Source organism: Haliotis rufescens, unplaced genomic scaffold (genome assembly GCF_023055435.1).
Source record: "Haliotis rufescens isolate VD_foot unplaced genomic scaffold, xgHalRufe1.0.p SCAF_11, whole genome shotgun sequence".
NCBI classification, from domain to species: domain Eukaryota; kingdom Metazoa; phylum Mollusca; class Gastropoda; order Lepetellida; family Haliotidae; genus Haliotis; species Haliotis rufescens.
In genome coordinates, this window is record NW_025963791.1 from 22,909,497 (window position 1) to 22,931,078 (window position 21,582).

Genomic DNA, 21,582 nt, shown 5'->3' on the forward strand with positions numbered 1-21,582 from the left:
TTCAGGGAATTTAGAAATATCTGGCAGAATTGAGATCTGAAATTAGTACTAAACTTTCGAAAATAATCAGTACTTGCATCAGCATCATGTGATTTTGTCTTACAAAATCGTAATAGATTTCACTTCAACATATAATCCACTGAATACATCTGCATTCCATTATGATAAAAGTATAAACCCAGGACCAATTTGCCACAAAGCTTTGTTTTGGATGGGATGTCACTTCTCAGACTCTCTTATCACTAACTTAGCAAGACTTTTTCTCACTCATGAATGTAAGTGAGTGAGTTAGTGAGTATGGTTTTACGCCGCTTTAAGTAATATTCCAGCAATATCACGGCGGGGGACACCAGAAATGGGCTTCACACATTGTACCCATGTCGGGAATCGAACCCGGGTCTTCGATGTGAGGAGTGAACGCTTTAACCACTAGGCTACCCGACCGCCCCCATGAATGTAATGAGATCAGACAGATATCATTACCATCATATCAACTGAACTGGATCTCAAAATGAAGTTTTTTCAGAGAATGGGAGCAAAGTATTTATCATAATTGAATAGAGATATTCTATTTGATTAATTGTCAGGATTGTCGACCACATCATAATTTTTCTGGCAAAATCCTACTGGATGGCATCTCTGCCTACCTCGTCTCTTGGTGTCAAGCTTGCCTTCAGCATCTCGGCAGTACTCCGTGTAAAAAGCTGGGGCTGCCTCAATGGAAGCTTGCTGTGAGAGTACACAAACATGCACACATGAAAATCTCATCTCTCCCTAAATCAATAAATACTTAATAACACAAAAAGTATTCATCATCAATTATTCTAAATATATAAATATTAATTTTCAGCAAATATGAGTCATGTATTCCTTAACTGACCTGGATTTCAGGCTCGACGTGAAAGAGACAGTCGTCTAGGATTTCTTGCCATATATCTGGAAAGAGACAAACGTCATCGATATTCCTCTGCCACTGTGCAGACTCATTGTAAATCTCAAACAGGGAAATACCATGTCAAACAATTAATCCAGACAGTTTCACTGGAAATAGTACCATCCATATTAATGTGGTCTCACTGTAGATTATAGGCATGGAACCAGTAAGTTTGATGCATTATAATGACTACTCTCATATCTTCAGACTGAAGTGTTTGTGGTATACCCTGAATTATAATCTTGACATACATAAACATAAAAAAGATAGAGAAGGGTAACAGTACCGATTATTGGTTCTCCGTGATATGGCATCTTGGATTCTGAGAGCTTCTGGATGAGATGGCAGACTGCGCAACAATGCACGGTGTGAGAAATAGCCAATAAAACAGTACATTTCACAATATATTTCTTTATCATTTTCATTACAAGTTATGTCACTGTTTTACCTTTCCTTCTCAGGTAACAACTTTTGAAAAATTGTGGTGTGCACTTTACTGAAAGCCGCACTCAGCAGTATTCCAGTTATTTGATGTTGATTACTACATAACCAAGTCTGGACCAGACAATTCAGTGATTGACATCATGAGCATCGATCCATGCAATTGGAATACGATGACATGCATCAACCAAGTCAGCAAGCAAACCATCCAATCGCGATAGTTGCCTCTTACGACAAGCTTAGTTTGCCTCTTACGGCAAGCATCCATGTTATTACACTGCCGCACGAATTTCGTTATTAAGGCTTTACTTCATTCATTTATCTGACATGTTACTATGGTAACTGACCTGCTTTCCTCATGAGTTCACCTCCCAGACCCCGGAACAGTTGGGAATCTTGCAGCTGGAAATACCGAAATACAATCCACTCTCAATCAGTTCAATAGACCAAGCAGAGAGTGTCAGTCCAGAAATCTACTTATTCAACTTCTGTGATTCCTACCTCATATTCACATAACATGCCATATAAACACATAGATACAAAGCCATAGGGAACATATAGGTGTTTAATAACTGCCTATGCCATTGAACTGATCAATCAATACATTATTCATGAATTAATATATATTGTATATCGTTGAAAATCTGATGTCAGAGGCCGTGAACAGCAATTTATTCTGCATAGGTAAATGGTCAATGTGGTTACTAAAAGTAGTTCAGGAGACCCCGCAAAATGTAGGATTCCTGAAATGTCTCCTTAAACAATTCCATGGATGTCTGCTGGCAAGCATTCGAATCACTCTGAAATTTCTAACCCAAGCTATCGTAAGCGAGTGAGTTTGGTTTTACGACGCTTTTGGCAATATTCCAGCAATATCAAGGCGGGGGACACCTGAAATGGCCTTCACACATTGTACCCATGTCGGGAATTGAACTCAGCTCTTCGGCGTGATGAGCGAACGCTTTAACCACGAGGCACACTGACATATAGAAATAATGATATTTTCTGATAGATGGATGTTTTATCAATATGTGGTTACAATATGTAAAAAAGTTAAATACTATTAATTATACTTCTATGCCACACTGTTACCATGGTTAGTAAGGATTTTAGAAATAGATATCCTAAAAAGTTCAATACTCTGAATAGATCAGTGGATATTCTTAACATCCTTTATAGAAAACAGCTGATGAAGAGACCAAGTGACAACAACCATACCTTTTTGGCGATACTACGCAGGCCTTCTGTAGATGCTGCATCTATCAAGTCTGATACACACCTGTGAAACAAGCCACACGTCCAATGTCAATACTCAAACCAAAGAGTATATAAATACAGCTATATCACGAACAGGCTACATGTACAGAGATGGTGAGGTGGGGTGAAATGAAGTTTAACGTGAGAGGCTTTTATTGGACACAAAAAATAAAATAGAATGATTTGCACTGTGGGTCCCAAGGGATGTAAAACAGCATGGCTGTTGGAATTATTGAAATATATTCAGCTGCTACCATGGTAGCATGTACCTGTACATAAATTTTAAGTCTACATCTGATTTGCTTCTCTGAATCCACCCGTTCCCATGTCTGGAACCCTAAATAGCATGACTGAAAGAACAGCCCAAGTAAATCCAGTTTACCAACAATAGTGATGCTCTTCATTTTCAGAGTGAGTGTATATGGTTTTACGTCGCTTTTAGCAATATTCCCGAAATATCACGGCGGGGGACACCAGAAATGGGCTTCACACATTGTACCCATCATTTTCAGAGTAAAAATATAATGACTAGAGCAGTTATTATTGACTTGAACGGTAAACCCCCTGAAAGCTGATTTTGTCAGATGGAAACAAGGAAACCTGTTCACCCCCATTCCCACCCTACCGTCAGACTTCAGGAATTAGGATTTTTATCTGACATCAAACTTTTGCACTGCTCCCTTACCCAACAGCCAAGATCAATAGATGAGTGAGTGAGTGAGTTTGGTTTAACGCCACTTTTAACAGTATTCCAGTCATATCGCAGCGTTTCAGCTTAATGTGGGAGGAAAACCCAAAGTGATGCAGGTCTCAGACGTTTACCACTTCGGTGAAACCCACGAGCACGGGTATGGTGCTGACAAACCTAAAAACATAATCGGGGCGAACCGGGATTCGAACCCACAGTCATAGGTTTCTGGCATGCCAAAGGGACGCAACTCTGCACAGGTAATCATGGCGCCTTAGACGACTGGGCCAGCCGTTCTCCCAGATCAATAGATGAAGGAAACTGAATGGTCTGACATGGATGATAACAATGTGTAAAAGTTTTGTTTGTTTATTGTTTAACGTCCACTCAGCAATATTTCAGCTATATGATGGTGACATGTAAATCCAGTGATTGATATGGTGAAGAATAATCCACACAGTTGGGGTATGATGACATGCTATCAACCAAGTCACCAAGTTTGACCCTGATCAGACTGGTCGCCTCTTACGACAGCAAATGCTGGAAATTGTAGATCCCAATATCACTTACAATGAACACTGTCTTGTGGAAGAGTTCAACATGTTTAACTGATGTGTGTGTTGCCTGACAACCACGATATGTCACTGAAGGCTAGGTAGGGACACAACAAAAGAAAACACTCACTTCCCCTGTGTTTGTGCAATCTTTGAAAGGGCATGCGCCACTTCCGCTGCAGCCAGGATGGCTCCATGTCTTTGATGTAAATCTATTCCAGTTGCATTCTCTATCAAGGCAGGTAGAACTGAAGAGAGAACATTACTATTACGTGACTGTTTCACATTCTACTACACATACAAGTCACATCTCTTCACATATGATATACCGTATATGATGTAATAAGCGCCCAGGGCGCTCTCAAAATTAGGAATGGGGGGGGCTCTTATTAGAATATTATTTTGGTGGAAACAAACAGAGTTGAAAGATAAATTTTGTGGTTTAAGCTGACAACCTGAAATGTTTATGTACGACAGATATATTTTTCCAGAATTAAATTGCCCATAATTAAGGGTGCATATAACACACTAGTGTGTATCATACGCAAATGAATAAGTCTTGTGTACATTGATCAGTTGGAAGGGGTGCTAATTGGGATTGTTCACTTGCCAATATATCAACAAATATCGCCCTGGGCGCTTTTTGGAGCGGGGCGCTTATTACGTCGAATACGGTACATGTAGATGTTCAGACATCTGGCAATCAAACACACTGACCTGTCTTGGCCACATACTCTGGTTCTTTTGCTGTGAGGTTGTGTAAGGATTTGGACGCCAGCTCTCGTATAGCACTGAAAAACACCAACACAAAAGTCGTACAGACGTACAGTCCAATGACAGGCTAAACAAACATGATGATCTTGTACTTGAGTATAAACCATTGACCACATGGTGGCTGACAGCATAGAGACGTACAGTCCAACGACAGGATAAACAAACATGATGATCTTGTACTTGAGTATAAACCATTGACCACATGGTGGCTGACAGCATAGAGACGTACAGTCCAACGACAGGCTAAACAAACATGATGAGCAATAACATGATGATCTTGTACTTGAGTATAAACCATTGACCACATGGTGGCTGACAGCATAGAGATGAACAGTCCAATGACAGGCTAAACAAACATGATGAGCAATAACATGATGATCTTGTACTTGAGTATAAACCATTGACCACATGGTGGCTGACAGCATAGAGATGTACAGTCCAATGACAGGCTAAACAAACATGATGATCTTGTACTTGAGTATAAACCATTGACCACATGGTGGCTGACAGCATAGAGACGTACAGTCCAACGACAGGCTAAACAAACATGATGATCTTGTACTTGAGTATAAACCATTGACCACATGGTGGCTGACAGCATAGAGACGTACAGTCCAACGACAGGCTAAACAAACATGATGAGCAATAACATGATGATCTTGTACTTGAGTATAAACCATTGACCACATGGTGGCTGACAGCATAGAGATGAACAGTCCAATGACAGGCTAAACAAACATGATGAGCAATAACATGATGATCTTGTACTTGAGTATAAACCATTGACCACATGGTGGCTGACAGCATAGAGATGTACAGTCCAATGACAGGCTAAACAAACATGATGATCTTGTACTTGAGTATAAACCATTGACCACATGGTGGCTGACAGCATAGAGATGTACAGTCCAATGACAGGCTAAACAAACATGATGATCTTGTACTAAGTATAAACCATTGACCACATGGTGGCTGACAGCATAGAGACGTACAGTCCAATGACAGGCTAAACAAACATGATGATCTTGTACTTGAGTATAAACCATTGACCACATGGTGGCTGACAGCATAGAGACGTACAGTCCAATGACAGGCTAAACAAACATGATGAGCAATAACATGATGATCTTGTACTTGAGTATAAACCATTGACCACATGGTGGCTGACAGCATGGACATGAGTCTGCCTTGTTTGTATACATGTCCAGTACTCATTATCTCAACATATGTAACAACAATTTCCTATCTCAAATATAATTTTAGAATTGAAATTGTTAGTGTTTACTTGTCCCAGTGTGCAGACTTGACTTGAGCCAGGTGGTCTATCATTGATTTGCTGTACTCCTTGAACTGTGCAATGTACACGCTGGGGGAAAGAAAAAATGTACTTAGTAAAGTGAAAAAATATCATTTATACATATCCTGACTCATACTAATTGCTTATCTCTTCTTATCCCACCATCCGCTTGGAATATCATTTCTGACATTTGCGGTGCATGGTCATGTGCATGGACGGATTATTTCTTTCTGTTTTTCACCCCCATTTTCTAAAACTGAAATATTGAATCTGCATATCTAAATTCATAATGACTTTACAAATGAAAAATCAGACCCGATCTTTATTCTTTGACATTGCAACAATAATATCTGTACAACCCATAACAGAGTCTTGTTATCAAGGCTGATTCCAAGATGTCCTTGCATTGGGACACTTTAATACGTGTATTCACAATACTTTTCTACTTCAATCACATAAACTGTAATGGGAGTGTCCACTACTTGTCCCCAGTCAAGGCTAATCAATGTCACGTTTCAGATTTAGTTCAGGAACTCGTAAAAACACTATTGTCACTTTTAAATGTTTGACAACAGCAAGGTATTAACAATGAAACCTCATCAAGCCGACATGGTATCCTTCCCAGTGAAACAGTCTGGACTAAGGAATGATGGGTACAGAGCAAACTTTCTTCAGTCATACAGTGAAACCACATTAATCTGGACAGGTGCTGTTTCCGGAGAAGTCGTCCTGATGCAAATGGACATTAACAATGAATACAGCGTCCAGACTAATAGTGTTTGACTGTACATAGATATCGTCATCGAGACCATCTTGGAGGTGTGGCTTCCAGACTAACAGGGTCCAGACTAATAGTGTTTGACTGTACATAGATATCGTCATCGAGACCATCTTGGAGGTGGGGCTTCCAGACTAACAGGGTCCAGACTAATAGGGTTGACTGTACATGTTTATAGGGTATTGTCATCAAGCCCACCTGCAGGTAAGGCTTCCAGACTAACAGGGTCCAGACTAATAGGGTTGACTGTACATGTATATAGGGTATTGTATCAAGCCCACTTGGCAGGTAAGGCTTCCAGACTAACAGGGTCCAGAATGATGATGTTTCATTGATCCTTCATACCTGAGTTCTTGGTAGCAGTAGGTTCTCATGCCAACAGTAAAGTAGTCAGCGGCTGTCAGGATGTCAATACCATGGGGAAATGTGCCCTGCAATACACATTGTAGCGAGTGACACACCTCATAATGATATCACTTATCACTCTGTGTCAACTAAATCAGTGGAAAACCCAAGCCCAGACGATCTTTACCGTGATCAGCAAATCTGAGTATGACTAACTGAGGCATCTCCCACCAGTGTTTCAATGTTATTTATCAGTTGTGTTACGGACTAATGATATGGTAAATTTGTAGAATTTTCCAATTCGGAATATTCTATAAGTAATACGTTACCACTGTTATACCGAGGCTGTTGTCTCCCACAACTCTTGCTATAGCGAAATCTACCACAGAGTTCTCAATTACCTCATGCAGCACGTGCGTAGCCACCCAGCTGCCATGTGACACCCTTCACTCTTGTCTCTTGCGAGAGCAAATGCTCAGGGGACGGACAGGCGGGCAGCAGCCCAGTGGTAATGTATTACTTATAGAATATTCCGAATAGGAAAATTCACTGTTATACCGAGGCTGACTACCACAGTAGGCGGTGGGGAGCACCTACAACCCGAAACCTGACTGCTCGTGTTCCTTCCGACCAGCTGGAGTAAACAACAAGGCAGAAGCACTCGATGCACATGCTCCTAGCTAGGCGTTACCCTATAGGAATACCGAAGCACTATCAAGCGCATACCGTTAGGCTCAATCGTCATTGCCAAACCATTGGTGACTCCAAACGGCCCCACTGGATAGGTATTTCATCCCCGCAGCGGATGAGAACACAGTATCCGTGTGAGCTAAATCTTGGATCAGGTTAAACAGTCGAAAAGAGGGAAATTAATTTCATTCAGACCGTGTATCCCCGAGCAAGCCTACTTAAAGTATGCATTAGGCGCATGACCTAATTCCAGTATTCGTAAGCATGTATCACAAGGTTGGAATACACGACGGACAATTAAATACATAATCGTCAAAATACAAATGAGGACAAAACACACCAAAAGCCGCCTCACCTGTGATGTGAGTGCGCTGGTTTGCGGGACCCCCACTCGTGTACCCACGGCGGTGGGAACATTGGAGATGACCCAGATTGACCACCGTGCAAGGTCTGACGCCTGTGGAGTTCGGAACTGCGCTGGACACGCCCCTTAGATGACCGCTTGTGCCGTGATCAGCGGCCCAGGACGGTGCACCCCCTCCACATCTTCATCAGAAACCTTTCTGAGGTAATGATTGGCAAAAGCCGAGTCAAAACGCCAGTAACAACCTCCTAATATTCTGAAACAGAGATATTCGAGTGTAGGGCAAATGTTGCCGCTAGCCGGGACTGGTGATACAAACAACGGGAGTTGATTGTTGAACCTGGTTGCGAACAGGTCGACCATCGGACGACCCAAACGTTCGCACAGCCAGTGAAACACTACTGGGTTAAGCATCCACTCCGTGGGGCTCGGATCCCGAGGCCTCGATAGAGCGTCGGCCAGTACGTTCTGCACACCTGGAATGTGACGGGCGTGTACCTGGCACGGGACACTGTCCACCAGAGCGTAAAACTCGAACGTGAGATCGAGTAGCCAGTGACTGTGGGTTCCCCCCAGTTTGTTCACATAGGACACTACCGTCGTGTTGTCAGTCGCCAGCATGAGCCGGGCGTCGACGAGACGATGCTTCCAGTGATTGACTGCGTTGATCACTGCCTTGCACTCAAGACAATTGATGTGAAGACCTAGTTCGTCTACGCACCACAGCCCCGAGCTCACCTCCCCCTCTAGATGGGCGCCTCAGCCCACTAAAGAGGCGTCTGTATACAGGTTCAACGTGGCCCGGTAGGGCCGCATAGAGACTCCTGATAAGACGTTGTAAGGGACCGCCCACCACTCCAGATGCGGTCGTGGATTCCCCGCAGTACCAGCAGGGGCTTGGGCATGTCCTCAAAGAGGTCATAAACCGTGGCCACGCGGTCCTTAACCGATAGCGGGAACAACAGTTCGGGGGAAGGACCGGTGACCACGGGAGCCGCCGCAGTACTGATGGACCCCGCGTCTGAACCCGCGGCCACCGAAGAGGCCCGGGACGGAACAGCCAGCGGCCTATCCTGAGATAAGGCCGCGAGCTTGGAGTCCACAAGTTTAGAAAGCAATGCAGCGACGGAATCCCCGGACAGCCCGAGGGCCGCCAAGGGATCCGCTGCAGCTGTGGAGGTGGTCCCCGCAAGGGGACCCCAACCGGACGAACCGGCCACCACAGGGGGGGAAACGGACTGCACATACAGCCGGTAGCGCTCGAATGCCGCAGGCCCAAGACCGTCGCACAGGACGCACCGGGTGTCCCCGCAAGGAACCCTGCACCGCGGGCAACGATCATGGGGATCCTGTGACGATAAGAACTTGCGGCACACCCCGCAACTCCGGGTTGCAGGGGTAGAGGGGGTGGATAATGGCGACACATCCATGTCAGACATTTTGGTACTATGAACAAAAAGCAAAACATGGTTACAACACATGCACCACAAATATTCACAAACGAGTATTTTCACAAGAAAAATAAACCAGCAATGTGAATATAGAACATACACATATAACATATAGAGAAATAAGTGATGAACTCCCAAAGCATACTAGAACAGGGGAACGTAAGACACAACGTGCATACGAGAACCCCGCAAGTATATAGAAAAAAGGGCGGGAAAATTATATCCAAGCGTAGCTACCGCAAACGCCCCGTAAAAGCAGTTTATTAGTGAGAACAAACCATAATAAATATCACCGAATGGTCGAGGAAACAGGAACGCTTCAGCAGTCTTAAGAAACACGTCTTGCTAGAGCAAGCGAAGGAGACAAGAGTGAAGGGTGGCTACGCACGTGCTGCATGAGGTCATTGAGATCGGTGGTATATTTCGCTATAGCAAGAGTTGTGGGAGACAACAGCCTCGGTATAACAGTGGTAAGGTATTACTTAATGTAATGTTACCATGCATTATTAGAGAAAAGAATTATTAAAATGTATATCTATAACAGCAGGTTTGAAATGTTGCAAATTCAAGGTCTTTTCAAGACAGGTTATTGATATTTAATAACTTTTCATGGCAGTTTAAAAATTACCACCTTTTCTGGATTTTACGGCCAAATGCAAGCCTGTGTGACAAACAACACAACAGTCATCAGAAGATGACAAATGCCCCCTGCCCCAACAATAGCAAAAACCACTTCAGCCCCTGGTTAATACATGTACCAAGTTTGGATGAAAATTCGTTCACTGTTTTCAAGTTATGCTCCAGAAACAAAATACAGACTGACAAACGGGCAGACAGACAGACAGACCAGATGATGAGTATATCCCCCTGCGTTATATGCTGGGGAGATAAAGATGTAATCTAATCCACAAACACTCCACCAACCTGACGTCCGACATTTTCCTGGAACGCAGCGGATGCTGCTCTTCGGACATTAACCTCCCGGTCAAACACAGACGCCACCAACAAACCACTGGAAGAAAGCTTACACATATTAAGAAACAGCTTTGAAGACTGTAAGTGCCAATAACCGTTTGTTTGTTTGTTTGTTTGTTTGCTGTTTAACATCGCACTCAGCAATATTCCAGTTAAATGACTGTGGTCTGTAAATATACGAGTCTGGCCCAGGCAATCCAATGGCATCATGAGCATCGATCTACACAATTGGGATACGATGACATGCATAAACCAAGTTAGCGAGTCTGACCACCAGATCCCGTTAGTCGCTTCTTACAAGCATAGTCGCCTCTTATGAAAGTATTGACTAACACACAGTCCAGAGGGAATGAGTTGGTTCAACCACACTAAGGACGGTACTCCACGTATTCCAGTTATGTCACAGTGTGTCAACAAATGTGGCGGGAGAGGCCAATAGACGCAGGTTGTAGATGGTTACCACTCTTGTAAAAACTTTGCCTTACTTGTTTGTTGTTTTATGCCACGCTCAGAAATATTATATATATATATATATATATATATATATATATATATATATATATATATATATATATATATATATATATATATATATATAAGCAAACTGTAAATGGAACCAAGTCTGGACCACACAATCCAGTGATCGCTTTAGTGACTAATGAATCATGCTGTTGAGGTCCAATGACACAGACGCAACCAAGTCACCGTCCAATCCATTTGGTCACCTGTTATCATCAGCATAGTTGCTGGGAACCTGTTCTAACCTGGAATCCCCAAGGGTTAAAAGCCTTGGTAATAAGGCTTGGTATGGTGCTGACAGACCAAGGATGATAATAAGGTCAAAATTGGATTTTAATAAAGCAAAGGTCTTACATCATCGTCACTCTCTACCTCACTGACATATAAAATATATTTGAAAATGATTCTTACTTTGCTATTTTGTTGACATATGGACTGATTTCCTTAGGATCGTAAGCCCTAGCGAATGCCCAGTTGACATAGCAGGCAGCATCACGAACATGTGCTCCCACCGAGAAGTTCCCACGCCGCTCATCATAGGCTAGAGCTCTCAGCACAACAGGTACCACTGAAAATGAGGTAGTAAATGTAGTTACTGTGGTATTCAAGTCCTCATTCTCTAATTCCGTCAAGAAAAGCAAATATAACCAAGAATGGCAGAAATGTTCTAAGCCTAACAAACAAATCCACCAATTGTGAAAGTGTTTTTAATTATTATTTTCAACATTATCCCCATTCTTTTCAATACATTTCTCATATCAACAGTGTAGCTTTTCAATTCCAGTCAGGAACATGTTTTCTGAGGCCACCCTGAAAATCCCATTCACGGCAGCTTTGAGGTCATTGTTGTCATCATAGCGCTTTCCAGAAGGTGTTCTTTCAGTTTAGGAAACCGGTGGAAATCACTTGGTGCCAGGTCTGGCAAATATGGAGAGTGATGAAGCTCTTCGAACCCACATTGTCACGTAGCAGCCTTTGCAAGTCGTGAGGTGTGAGAAGAGGCATTGTCATGAAGGTGTAAAACTCCAGCAGTCAGCATTCCTCGACGCTTTTCTTTGATAGAATCTCTCAGGCAATAAAGCAAATCAGCATAGTAGGCGCTGGTAATCATCTTTTGACTTTCTAAGTATTCAACATGGATCACACCCTTTCTTAACTGATCTTGAAGATTTGAATTTCTTTGGTGCCGGAGAAATGGAATGGTGCCATTCCATGGATTGACATTTTGACTCGAATCATAGTTGTAGACCCATGTTTCATCACTCGTTACTGATCTCTTTTTGAATTTGACGAAATCCTCCTCAATTAGCTCTAAATTTTCTCTGGCAATGTCAGTTCTTTTTTGCTTAAGATCAGAATTCAGAAACTGTGGCACCAAACGAGCAGATATCCTATTCATCTATAAATGTTCGTGAATAATAGTTTCATTAGATCCATGGCTTAGACATGTGTCTTCCTCAAGTTCAGCAATGGTAATACGTCTATCTGACAGTATAAGTTTTTCTATCGCCTTGATTGAATCTTCATTGATGGAAGAGACCTAGGGTCATCATCAAGGCTTGTTCTCCCAGCCTTAAATATAGCTGCCCAATGTTTAACAGTGGAATAGCTAGGGCACTTATCCCCATACACTTGTGGCATGCTATCATGAATTTCTTCGGGAGTACTTTTCTCTGAAGTAAAACATTTGATGACTGCTTGGTATTTGTTCTTTACCATTTCTGTGTCCATTTGAACTCCTATCACATTCAACTGGTTGTCACTAATATAGAAACAGCCTCAACAGATCAAATACACTTGCACTGAACTACTCAAACAATGTACTACATTGACTAGTTCACTTTGTTATTGCTCATAGTTGAAAGTTAGTCAGGCTTAAAGCTTTTTGACCAGCCCTCGTATGTATCAGATGCAGAAATGTGCTACCATGTTTTCCCACTGCACTAATACTAGCAGTGCTGAGTGTGTTTACTGACCGTCAGGGAGTCTCTGGGGCACCAGGAGCCCTCTCCGCCCCAACTCAGCCAGTGCCAAACAACCTGAAACACAGTCACAGCAGAGTGTTGATGTAGCCACCCTCATATGTCCATTCTGTTAACATGCAGAGTACTTTGATCCTTGCAAATACAGTCAAACACTGTAGTCTCAAGCTCTTGGGGACCAGATGTACAGTTTGACATATCCGGGGTTTCGACACAATCGATCCGATCTTACTACACTCAACCTTGCCATCATACAACATTTCAAACATAACACACTGTACATGTTCGGTAAATAACATTAAAATAGAAAATGAGGCATTTGTTATATCTACATTTATGCATATATGTGCATTTTTTTTAAATTATACAAACATAGGTTGTGATTTACAAACATTTTGAGTTTGATTTATGAGGTAAGTTCAAAGTTATCTTAAACTCTTTGGACAATATACTGAGTTATAGACAACCGGGAATTTGACTATTCGACACATCCAGGTTAAAATAATGTTGAATATAGTAAGTGTTTGCTGGGAGCGGATTGTGAGTTCAACACAAGCAGGGATTTGACACATCCGCGTTCAAGACAACGGTGTTAGACTGCACAAGAAAAAATGAATCAACAACTCAATAACAAAATGGACATAGTTATGATTTGAGGACAATGGAGTGTTTGAAAAATAGGTGAAAGTTAAAAGGGCCATCAAATCTCCATAAAGACAAAACAAGAGTCATAAGATGCTATTAACCATACCACTGGCAATATGTGATGGTCCTCTGACACAGTCCCCCTACTTCATTTCTCCCACCGCTATAAATAATGTTGAAAATTAGGAGAAAAAAATTGTAAGTATTTCCATGTGAGTGCTTTGTAATCAGCACATAGTTTTCATAGTTTCAGTATATAACTTGTCACCCACGACAAAGACTTGCTGAGAAACTGTACATAAAATATCCCACAAAAAAAAGAAGAAGAATTTTTTTTAAAGTAAAAATGTTATATATACCTATCCTGACTCATACTAATTTGCTTATCTCTTATTCCCGAAAGGTAGTGGAAACTTCCTGTGCTGTATTCCCGGAACAGAAAACATCTCACCCAAACACACCCCTCTCAAGTGCAGGTGCACTGGGACCATGTGACCAGCCAGTCTGACTCATCACTCTCTTATTTTTGTGCAAGCTAGCTGGTTGAAAATGTTCTTTCTGTGCTAATAATTAGAAACATCCTTATCAAAATTGCCTTCCTTGATTAGGTTTTTTGTTCGGATTATCTTTTTAAGACATTCCCTCATCCAACGATTATTTTATTATTTTGGCAGAAGATTTTTCCTTTTTGCCTTCTTTGAAATTCTTCCTGTTTTTATTATAAAAACATGTACTATGTGTAGGTTACATATCTCCCTGATCCCGATAATATTTTCTGGCGTTCATGACATTTCAATTTGACAAATGAAAAGATAGAGGTCTCAGGCTAATCATCAGCAAAGACTACTGGTTCTCCATGGTTCTCCATGGCGGCCCTACCTCCATGCCAGGCTCCATCCGTTTCCTGCAGACTGAACAGCTCCAACACAGATCCCACCACCTCATCAGCAAGCTCCTTCGGTAAACGCCCTGTCACTCGCCCAATACTAGAAATGCAAAAAAAGATTTGCAGGACAATAACATTTTCATCCAGGCTTAAAAATTCTAAAAGGTTTATTGGACCAAGAAGAAATTAAAGATCACCTTTAAAGTAGGCTGCAATAAAAAATGTTCCATTCAGCATGATTCTATAAATTAATTTGTCCCTTTCAAACCAACAAAAATCATACAACTCAACTGGGGTGTGAGTTGTGTTACTGCTGTCATGCCATGAGTGAGTGAGTGAGTTGGGTTTAACGCCGCTTTTAACAGTATTCTAGTTACATCACGGTGTGTCAGCTTAATGTGTGAGGAAAGCCCGAAGTGATGCAGGTCTCAGATGTTTACCACTTCGGTGAAACCCACGAGCACTGATATGGTGCTGACAAACCTAGAAACATAATCGGGGCGAACCGAGATTCGAACCCACAATCATAGGTTTCTGGCGTGCCCAAGGGACGCAACTCCGCACAGCGAATCACGGCGCCTTAGACTGGGCCAACCATGCCCCCTGTCATGCCATGACAGAACAACTATAGCAATATGATAGAATCAGGTGTCCTTAACTTCTTTTGAGAAGCATATGATAACTGTTAACATTATTATCACATAATTATACAGAGGAAATGTTCTCCATATATTTAGAAATGTGATTTAATAAAAATGAACCAATTAAGATTTCTTTATCAATATGTCATTAGGAATAATTCCATGCGTTACTGAGTGTTTAGTAAATGGTTGGTTGGTTGGTTTGTTGTTTAACGCTGCACTCAGCAATATTCCAGCTATATGACGGCGGTCTGTAAAATAATCGAGTCTAGACCAGACAATCCAGTGATTGACATCATGAGCATCGATCCACGGAATTGGGATCGATGACATGTATTAACAAAGTCAGCTAGCCTGACCACCCGATCCCGTTAGTCGCCTTTTATGACAAGCATAGTCGCCTTTTACGGCAAGTATGGGTTGCTGAAGACCTATTCTACCCCAGAATTTTCACGGGACGTTTAGTAAATGGAACATACTTACCCTTTAGCTGCTGACCACCTCACGATCGTGTCCTTGTCCCGAAGACCACCCAACAGTTGCTCTGAAACATCAATACAACACTGAAGATGCAGTAACATACTAAGTCGGACCGGACATTTTTGTCTTGATTTATGGAAGTCCTCATTTTCGTAATGGCAGATCTTAGTGACAAATTGTTTGTTGCATCCATTCAGTCAGTCACAGTTATCACGAACCGCACAGGATTGCAGTGGTGTGTGACCTATGGTTTACAGTCGTGAATATAGTGATGTATGAGATGTGTTGGGATGAGGTGTTTTTTTAAGCTGGAAACTTTGTTCTAGGACGTTTTCACACCAGCATCGAAGAAGTATGAGAAATGCATAGTGTGAGACAGGAAAAGTTAAAAAATAATAAAAATAAACATTTCATACAGATATGAGAAAGAACATTAACAATGCCAATTGGAATACTACCTATGACATCTTCAATTTCTTCAGGCACCTCAATATCGTCATCATTATCTTGATCAAGTTTGTTCTCAGTGTTACTGGATTGTTTTGTCTGTTTCAGGTTCTCTGTCAGCGACCTGCTGCCTCTCTGATATCTGAAATCCATCAGTGACACGACTGAAGTGATGCACCAGTCAGGACATCAAGCACATAACTAAACATCAGAAATCACAAACACAAACAAGTCAACATACAATAACAGCATTGTTATACATGTAACAAAAATATTGTGAATATCACATACTTAGTGCAAATATATTTGTGTTTGCCAAGAGTGAATGTGGAGTCTAAAAATGTATTTCCAAGGGGCACTGTAACCTCCAAGGTCCTCACCATCATGTTGTCTGTTGTGTGATGCTGCACTCAATATTCCTGCTGTAAGACGATCTGTACATAATTGAATCTGGGTCAGACAATCCAGTGACTGATGTTATCATCAATGTCCTACACCCTCAGGGTAAGATGACACGCAATAAACCAGAAGTGAGTGAGTGAGTTGGGTTTAACTCTGCTTTTAACAGTATTCCAGTTATATCACGGCGTGTCAGCTTAATGTGGGAGGAAAGCCCGAAGTGATGCAGGTCTCAGACGTTTACCACATCGGTGAAACACACGAGCATGGCGAACCAGGATTCGAACCCACAATCATAGGTTTCTGGCATGCCCAAGGGACTCAACTCTGCACAGCAAATCGCGACACCTTAGACGACTGGGCCACTCGTGCCCTCCAATCAACCAGGACATCAAGTCTGACCACCGATCCATGAAGTCTCCTTTACACCAAGTATAGGTTGCCAGGAACTAATTCTAACCCGGAATCCCCACAGGCTTCTCACTTTCAAAGTATACCCAAGTAAATTCAAAGAATACGCAAGTAATTTTGGTGTTTTCAGATAACAAGTGCAGGAAATGAAGGCCTACCTCCATGCAGCGACTCTGTTCTTGAGGAAGGTAAGCCCAAGTCTCTGAATGAGCTTAACGGTGAGCTTCCGCAGAATGGTGTTCCCGCTTTCCATCATGTTACTCTCTCTGACGTTCGTCAACACAGTAGGAGCTGGAATTTTATAGAAAATGCGTAAGACTCCAATACAAATTGCTGCAGCTCTATGGAACATCCATTGTCTGTGGCATCTTTCACAATATGTACAATATGTGGCATGTCCACAAACACAATGAGTCATGAAAAAGTTTGTAAAAATATCCGCATCTTAATCCAATTTACAAAATTAACCCTAAGCATAATAAAGGTGACAGTAAATGGGAAAACAAGAAATACAACAGCCAGTATCCCTTGATGAAATTACAATTCATCAACAAGATGTGTACAATGTATCAAATCAGAAATTGAGGTTTCATAATTCACAATGATATATGTTGCCTTTTATAAAAACCCAGAAAGTTCTAAAGTATGGTTTTAGTCAAAACACTAAGACTGTAATATTAACTTTTCAGGGCGTAAAGGATTTGACGAGCGGAAAGTTGTACAAGGCTATATAGCTTGAACCCCTACATAGGGAATCAGAGTATTCCCCATATTTATATACTTATCCTGACACCACAGTATGCAATATTCCTTCTTCGAGTTGCGACTAGCTGTTTGGCAAAAACGACGGGACCCATCAAGTGATTGCTAGAGCGTGCAGTTCACTGACACGTGCCACGGTGGTCAACGTGGTCAACAACAGTAGAAAAGCAGTTTTCTGAAAATTTCCGCCGCTGATCAGCCTTACGGTAACCCTGTAGTATAGCTACAAGTTCCAGGCAGTGGAGTCTATCGGGAGGCGCCAAGGACTGAGTTAATCGCTGAGGTGTCACTGACAATGGTGCTCTACGACAAATGCTTCATCTCCCGTAAATATACAACGATAAACAGATCAGCAAAACCCAAAATACAATCGTAAACTGGGAGCGTAGCAAAAACATGTCTGTCCAATATGGGCGATGAAGGAAAAGAGGACGAGTTTTACAGGGGCATTTCGGGAGCAAGGTGGTCGAAGGGTGTGTTCAGGTGGTTGGTTGCTCTACATTATTCGACACTGTGATATGATTGAAGCAAGAAGGAATATTGCATATTGTTTTGGAGGGATGAGTTACAAAATAGATGTATTTTTCTCAATACCCACCATATTGAAGCAGATCCTCCCTCTTGCTCTGTTTGAAGAGCAGTGCCATTGTCATCAACACACCAGACAACAGGTTCGTGCCCATCATTGTCTTACCTGAAACATGACAAAGTCACAATCACTTTGACAAATTAATTGTTCCTTCAGAAATGATTATAAATCTTATCAAGAATGCGGTGATCTTTTGGGTTAATAAATCGAAATAATTTCTCATCAATTTCCAAGCCTCTCATAAAATAATTTCAAGTCAGAAAAAAATCTTTACTTTTTTTCTTGAATCCCATTGGTAATTTTGTTATATCTGAAAATATTGTAATACACCTAGCTTTATTATTCCAAAGTGCCTGCTTTCAGTGATACACTTACGCTGCTTTCAGTGAGACACATATGCTGCTTTCAGTGAGACACTTACGCTGCCTTCAGTGAGACACTTACGCTGCCTTAAGTGAGACACTTATGCTGCTATCAGTGAGACACTTACGCTGCTATCAGTGAGACACTTACGCTGCTATCAGTGAGACACTTATGCTGCTTTCAGTGAGACACTTACGCTGCCTTTAGTGAGACACTTACGCTGCTATCAGTGAGATACTTACACTGCTTTCAGTGAGACACTTATGCTGCTATCAGTGAGACACTTACACTGCTTTCAGTGAGACACTTACACTGCTATCAGTGAGACACTTACACTGCTTTCAGTGAGACACTTACGCTGCCTTCAGTGAGACACTTACGCTGCTATCAGTGAGACACTTACGCTGCCTTCAGTGAGACACTTACACTGCTTTCAGTGAGACACTTACGCTGCTATCAGTGAGACACTTACGCTGCTATCAGTGAAACACTTACGCTGCTTTCAGTGAGACACTTACACTGCTTTCAGTGAAACACTTACACTGCCTTCAGTGAGACACTTACGCTGCTTTCAGTGAGACACTTACGCTGCCTTCAGTGAGACACTTACGCTGCTATCAGTGAGATACTTACAGTGCTTTCAGTGAGACACTTACGCTGCTATCAGTGAGATACTTACACTGCTATCAGTGAGACACTTACATTGCTTTCAGTGAGACACTTACGCTGCCTTCAGTGAGACACTTACACTGCTTTCAGTGAGACACTTACGCTGCTATCAGTGAGACACTTACGCTGCCTTCAGTGAGACACTTACACTGCTTTCAGTGAGACACTTATGCTGCTATCAGTGAGACACTTACGCTGCTATCAGTGAGACACTTACGCTGCTTTCAGTGAGACACTTACACTGCTTTCAGTGAAACACTTACGCTGCCTTCAGTGAGACACTTACGCTGCTTTCAGTGAGACACTTACGCTGCTTTCAGTGAAACACTTACGCTGCTTTCAGTGAGACACTTACACTGCTTTCAGTGATACATTTACCCTGCTTTCAGTGAGACTCTTACGCTGCTTTCAGTGAGACACTTACGCTGCTTTCAGTGAGACACTTACGCTGCTTTCAGTGAGACACTAACGCTGCCTTCAGTGAGACACTTACGCTGCTTTCAGTGATACACTTACGCTGCTTTCAGTCAGACTCTTACGCTGCTTTCAGTGAGACTCTTACGCTGCTTTCAGTGAGACACTTATGCTGCTATCAGTGAGACACTTATGCTGCTATCAGTGAGACACTTATGCTGCTATCAGTGAGACACTTACGCTGCTATCAGTGAGACACTTATGCTGCTTTCAGGAGGACACTTACACTGCTTTCAGTGAGGCACTTATGCTGCTTTCAATGAGACACTTACGCTGCTTTCAGTGAGACTCTTATGCTGCTTTCAGTGAGACACTTATGCTGCTTTCAGTGAGACACTTATGCTGCTATCAGTGAGACACTTACGCTGCTATCAGTGAGACACTTATGCTGCTTTCAGTGAGACACTTACGCTGCTTTCAGTGAGACACTTACACTGCTTTCAGTGAGACACTTACACTGCTTTCAGTGAGACACTTACACTGCTTTCAGTGAGACACTTACGCTGCTTTCAGTGAGACACTTACACTGCTTTCAGGGAGACACTTACGCTGCTTTCAGGGAGACACTTACGCTGCCTTCAGTGAGACACTTACACTGCTTTCAGTGAGACACTTACGCTGCTTTCATTGAGACACATATGCTGCTTTCAGTGAGACACTTACGCTGCCTTCAGTGAGACACTTACGCTGCTTTCAGGGAGACACTTGCGCTGCTATCAGGGAGACACTTACACTGCTTTCAGTGAGACACTTACGCTGCTATCAGTGAGACACTTATGCTGCTATCAGTGATACACTTACACTGCTTTCAGTGAGACTCTTACGCTGCTTTCAGTGAGACACTTATGCTGCTTTCAGTGAGACTCTTACGCTGCTTTCAGTGAGACACTTATGCTGCTTTCAGTGAGACACTTACGCTGCTTTCAGTGAGACACTTACGCTGATTTCAGTGAGACACTTATGCTCTTTCAGTGAGACACTTACACTGCTATCAGTGAGACACTTACACTGCTTTCAGTGAGACACTTACACTGTTTTCAGTGAAACACTTACACTGCTATCAGTGAGACACTTACACTGCTATCAGTGAGACACTTACGCTGCTATCAGTGAGACACTTACACTGTTTTCAGTGAAACACTTACGCTGCTTTCAGTGAGACACTTACGCTGCTTTCAGTGAGACACTTATGCTCTTTCAGTGAGACACTTATGCTGCTATCAGTGAGACACTTACACTGTTTTCAGTGAAACACTTACGCTGCTTTCAGTGAGACACTTACGCTGCTTTCAGTGAGACACTTATGCTCTTTCAGTGAGACACTTATGCTGCTATCAGTGAGACACTTACGCTGCTTTCAGTGAGACACTTACGCTGCTTTCAGTGAGACACTAACGCTGCCTTCAGTGAGACACTTACGCTGCTTTCAGTGATACACTTACGCTGCTTTCAGTCAGACTCTTACGCTGCTTTCAGTGAGACTCTTACGCTGCTTTCAGTGAGACACTTATGCTGCTATCAGTGAGACACTTATGCTGCTATCAGTGAGACACTTATGCTGCTATCAGTGAGACACTTACGCTGCTATCAGTGAGACACTTATGCTGCTTTCAGGAGGACACTTACACTGCTTTCAGTGAGGCACTTATGCTGCTTTCAATGAGACACTTACGCTGCTTTCAGTGAGACTCTTATGCTGCTTTCAGTGAGACACTTATGCTGCTTTCAGTGAGACACTTATGCTGCTATCAGTGAGACACTTACGCT

General features: G+C 42.2%; 1 protein-coding gene across 1 annotated transcript in view; it reads right to left on the reverse strand.

The window, feature by feature from the left end:
- LOC124132814 (tubulin-specific chaperone D-like) overlaps positions 1 to 21,582 on the reverse strand; it is an 89,522-nt gene that overhangs the window by 58,913 nt on the left and 9,027 nt on the right. The window contains exons 7-23 of the mRNA XM_046496955.2: positions 18,319 to 18,414; positions 17,117 to 17,249; positions 16,160 to 16,290; positions 15,705 to 15,765; positions 14,574 to 14,680; positions 13,044 to 13,106; positions 11,479 to 11,635; positions 10,498 to 10,585; positions 7,069 to 7,154; positions 5,934 to 6,014; positions 4,592 to 4,665; positions 4,005 to 4,122; positions 2,594 to 2,654; positions 1,723 to 1,777; positions 1,221 to 1,283; positions 881 to 936; positions 648 to 729 (exon numbers count right to left, since the gene is read on the reverse strand). Coding sequence (XP_046352911.2) covers positions 648 to 729; positions 881 to 936; positions 1,221 to 1,283; positions 1,723 to 1,777; positions 2,594 to 2,654; positions 4,005 to 4,122; positions 4,592 to 4,665; positions 5,934 to 6,014; positions 7,069 to 7,154; positions 10,498 to 10,585; positions 11,479 to 11,635; positions 13,044 to 13,106; positions 14,574 to 14,680; positions 15,705 to 15,765; positions 16,160 to 16,290; positions 17,117 to 17,249; positions 18,319 to 18,414 — 1,512 coding nt within the window. The remainder of the gene's footprint in view (positions 1 to 647; positions 730 to 880; positions 937 to 1,220; positions 1,284 to 1,722; positions 1,778 to 2,593; positions 2,655 to 4,004; positions 4,123 to 4,591; positions 4,666 to 5,933; positions 6,015 to 7,068; positions 7,155 to 10,497; positions 10,586 to 11,478; positions 11,636 to 13,043; positions 13,107 to 14,573; positions 14,681 to 15,704; positions 15,766 to 16,159; positions 16,291 to 17,116; positions 17,250 to 18,318; positions 18,415 to 21,582) is intronic.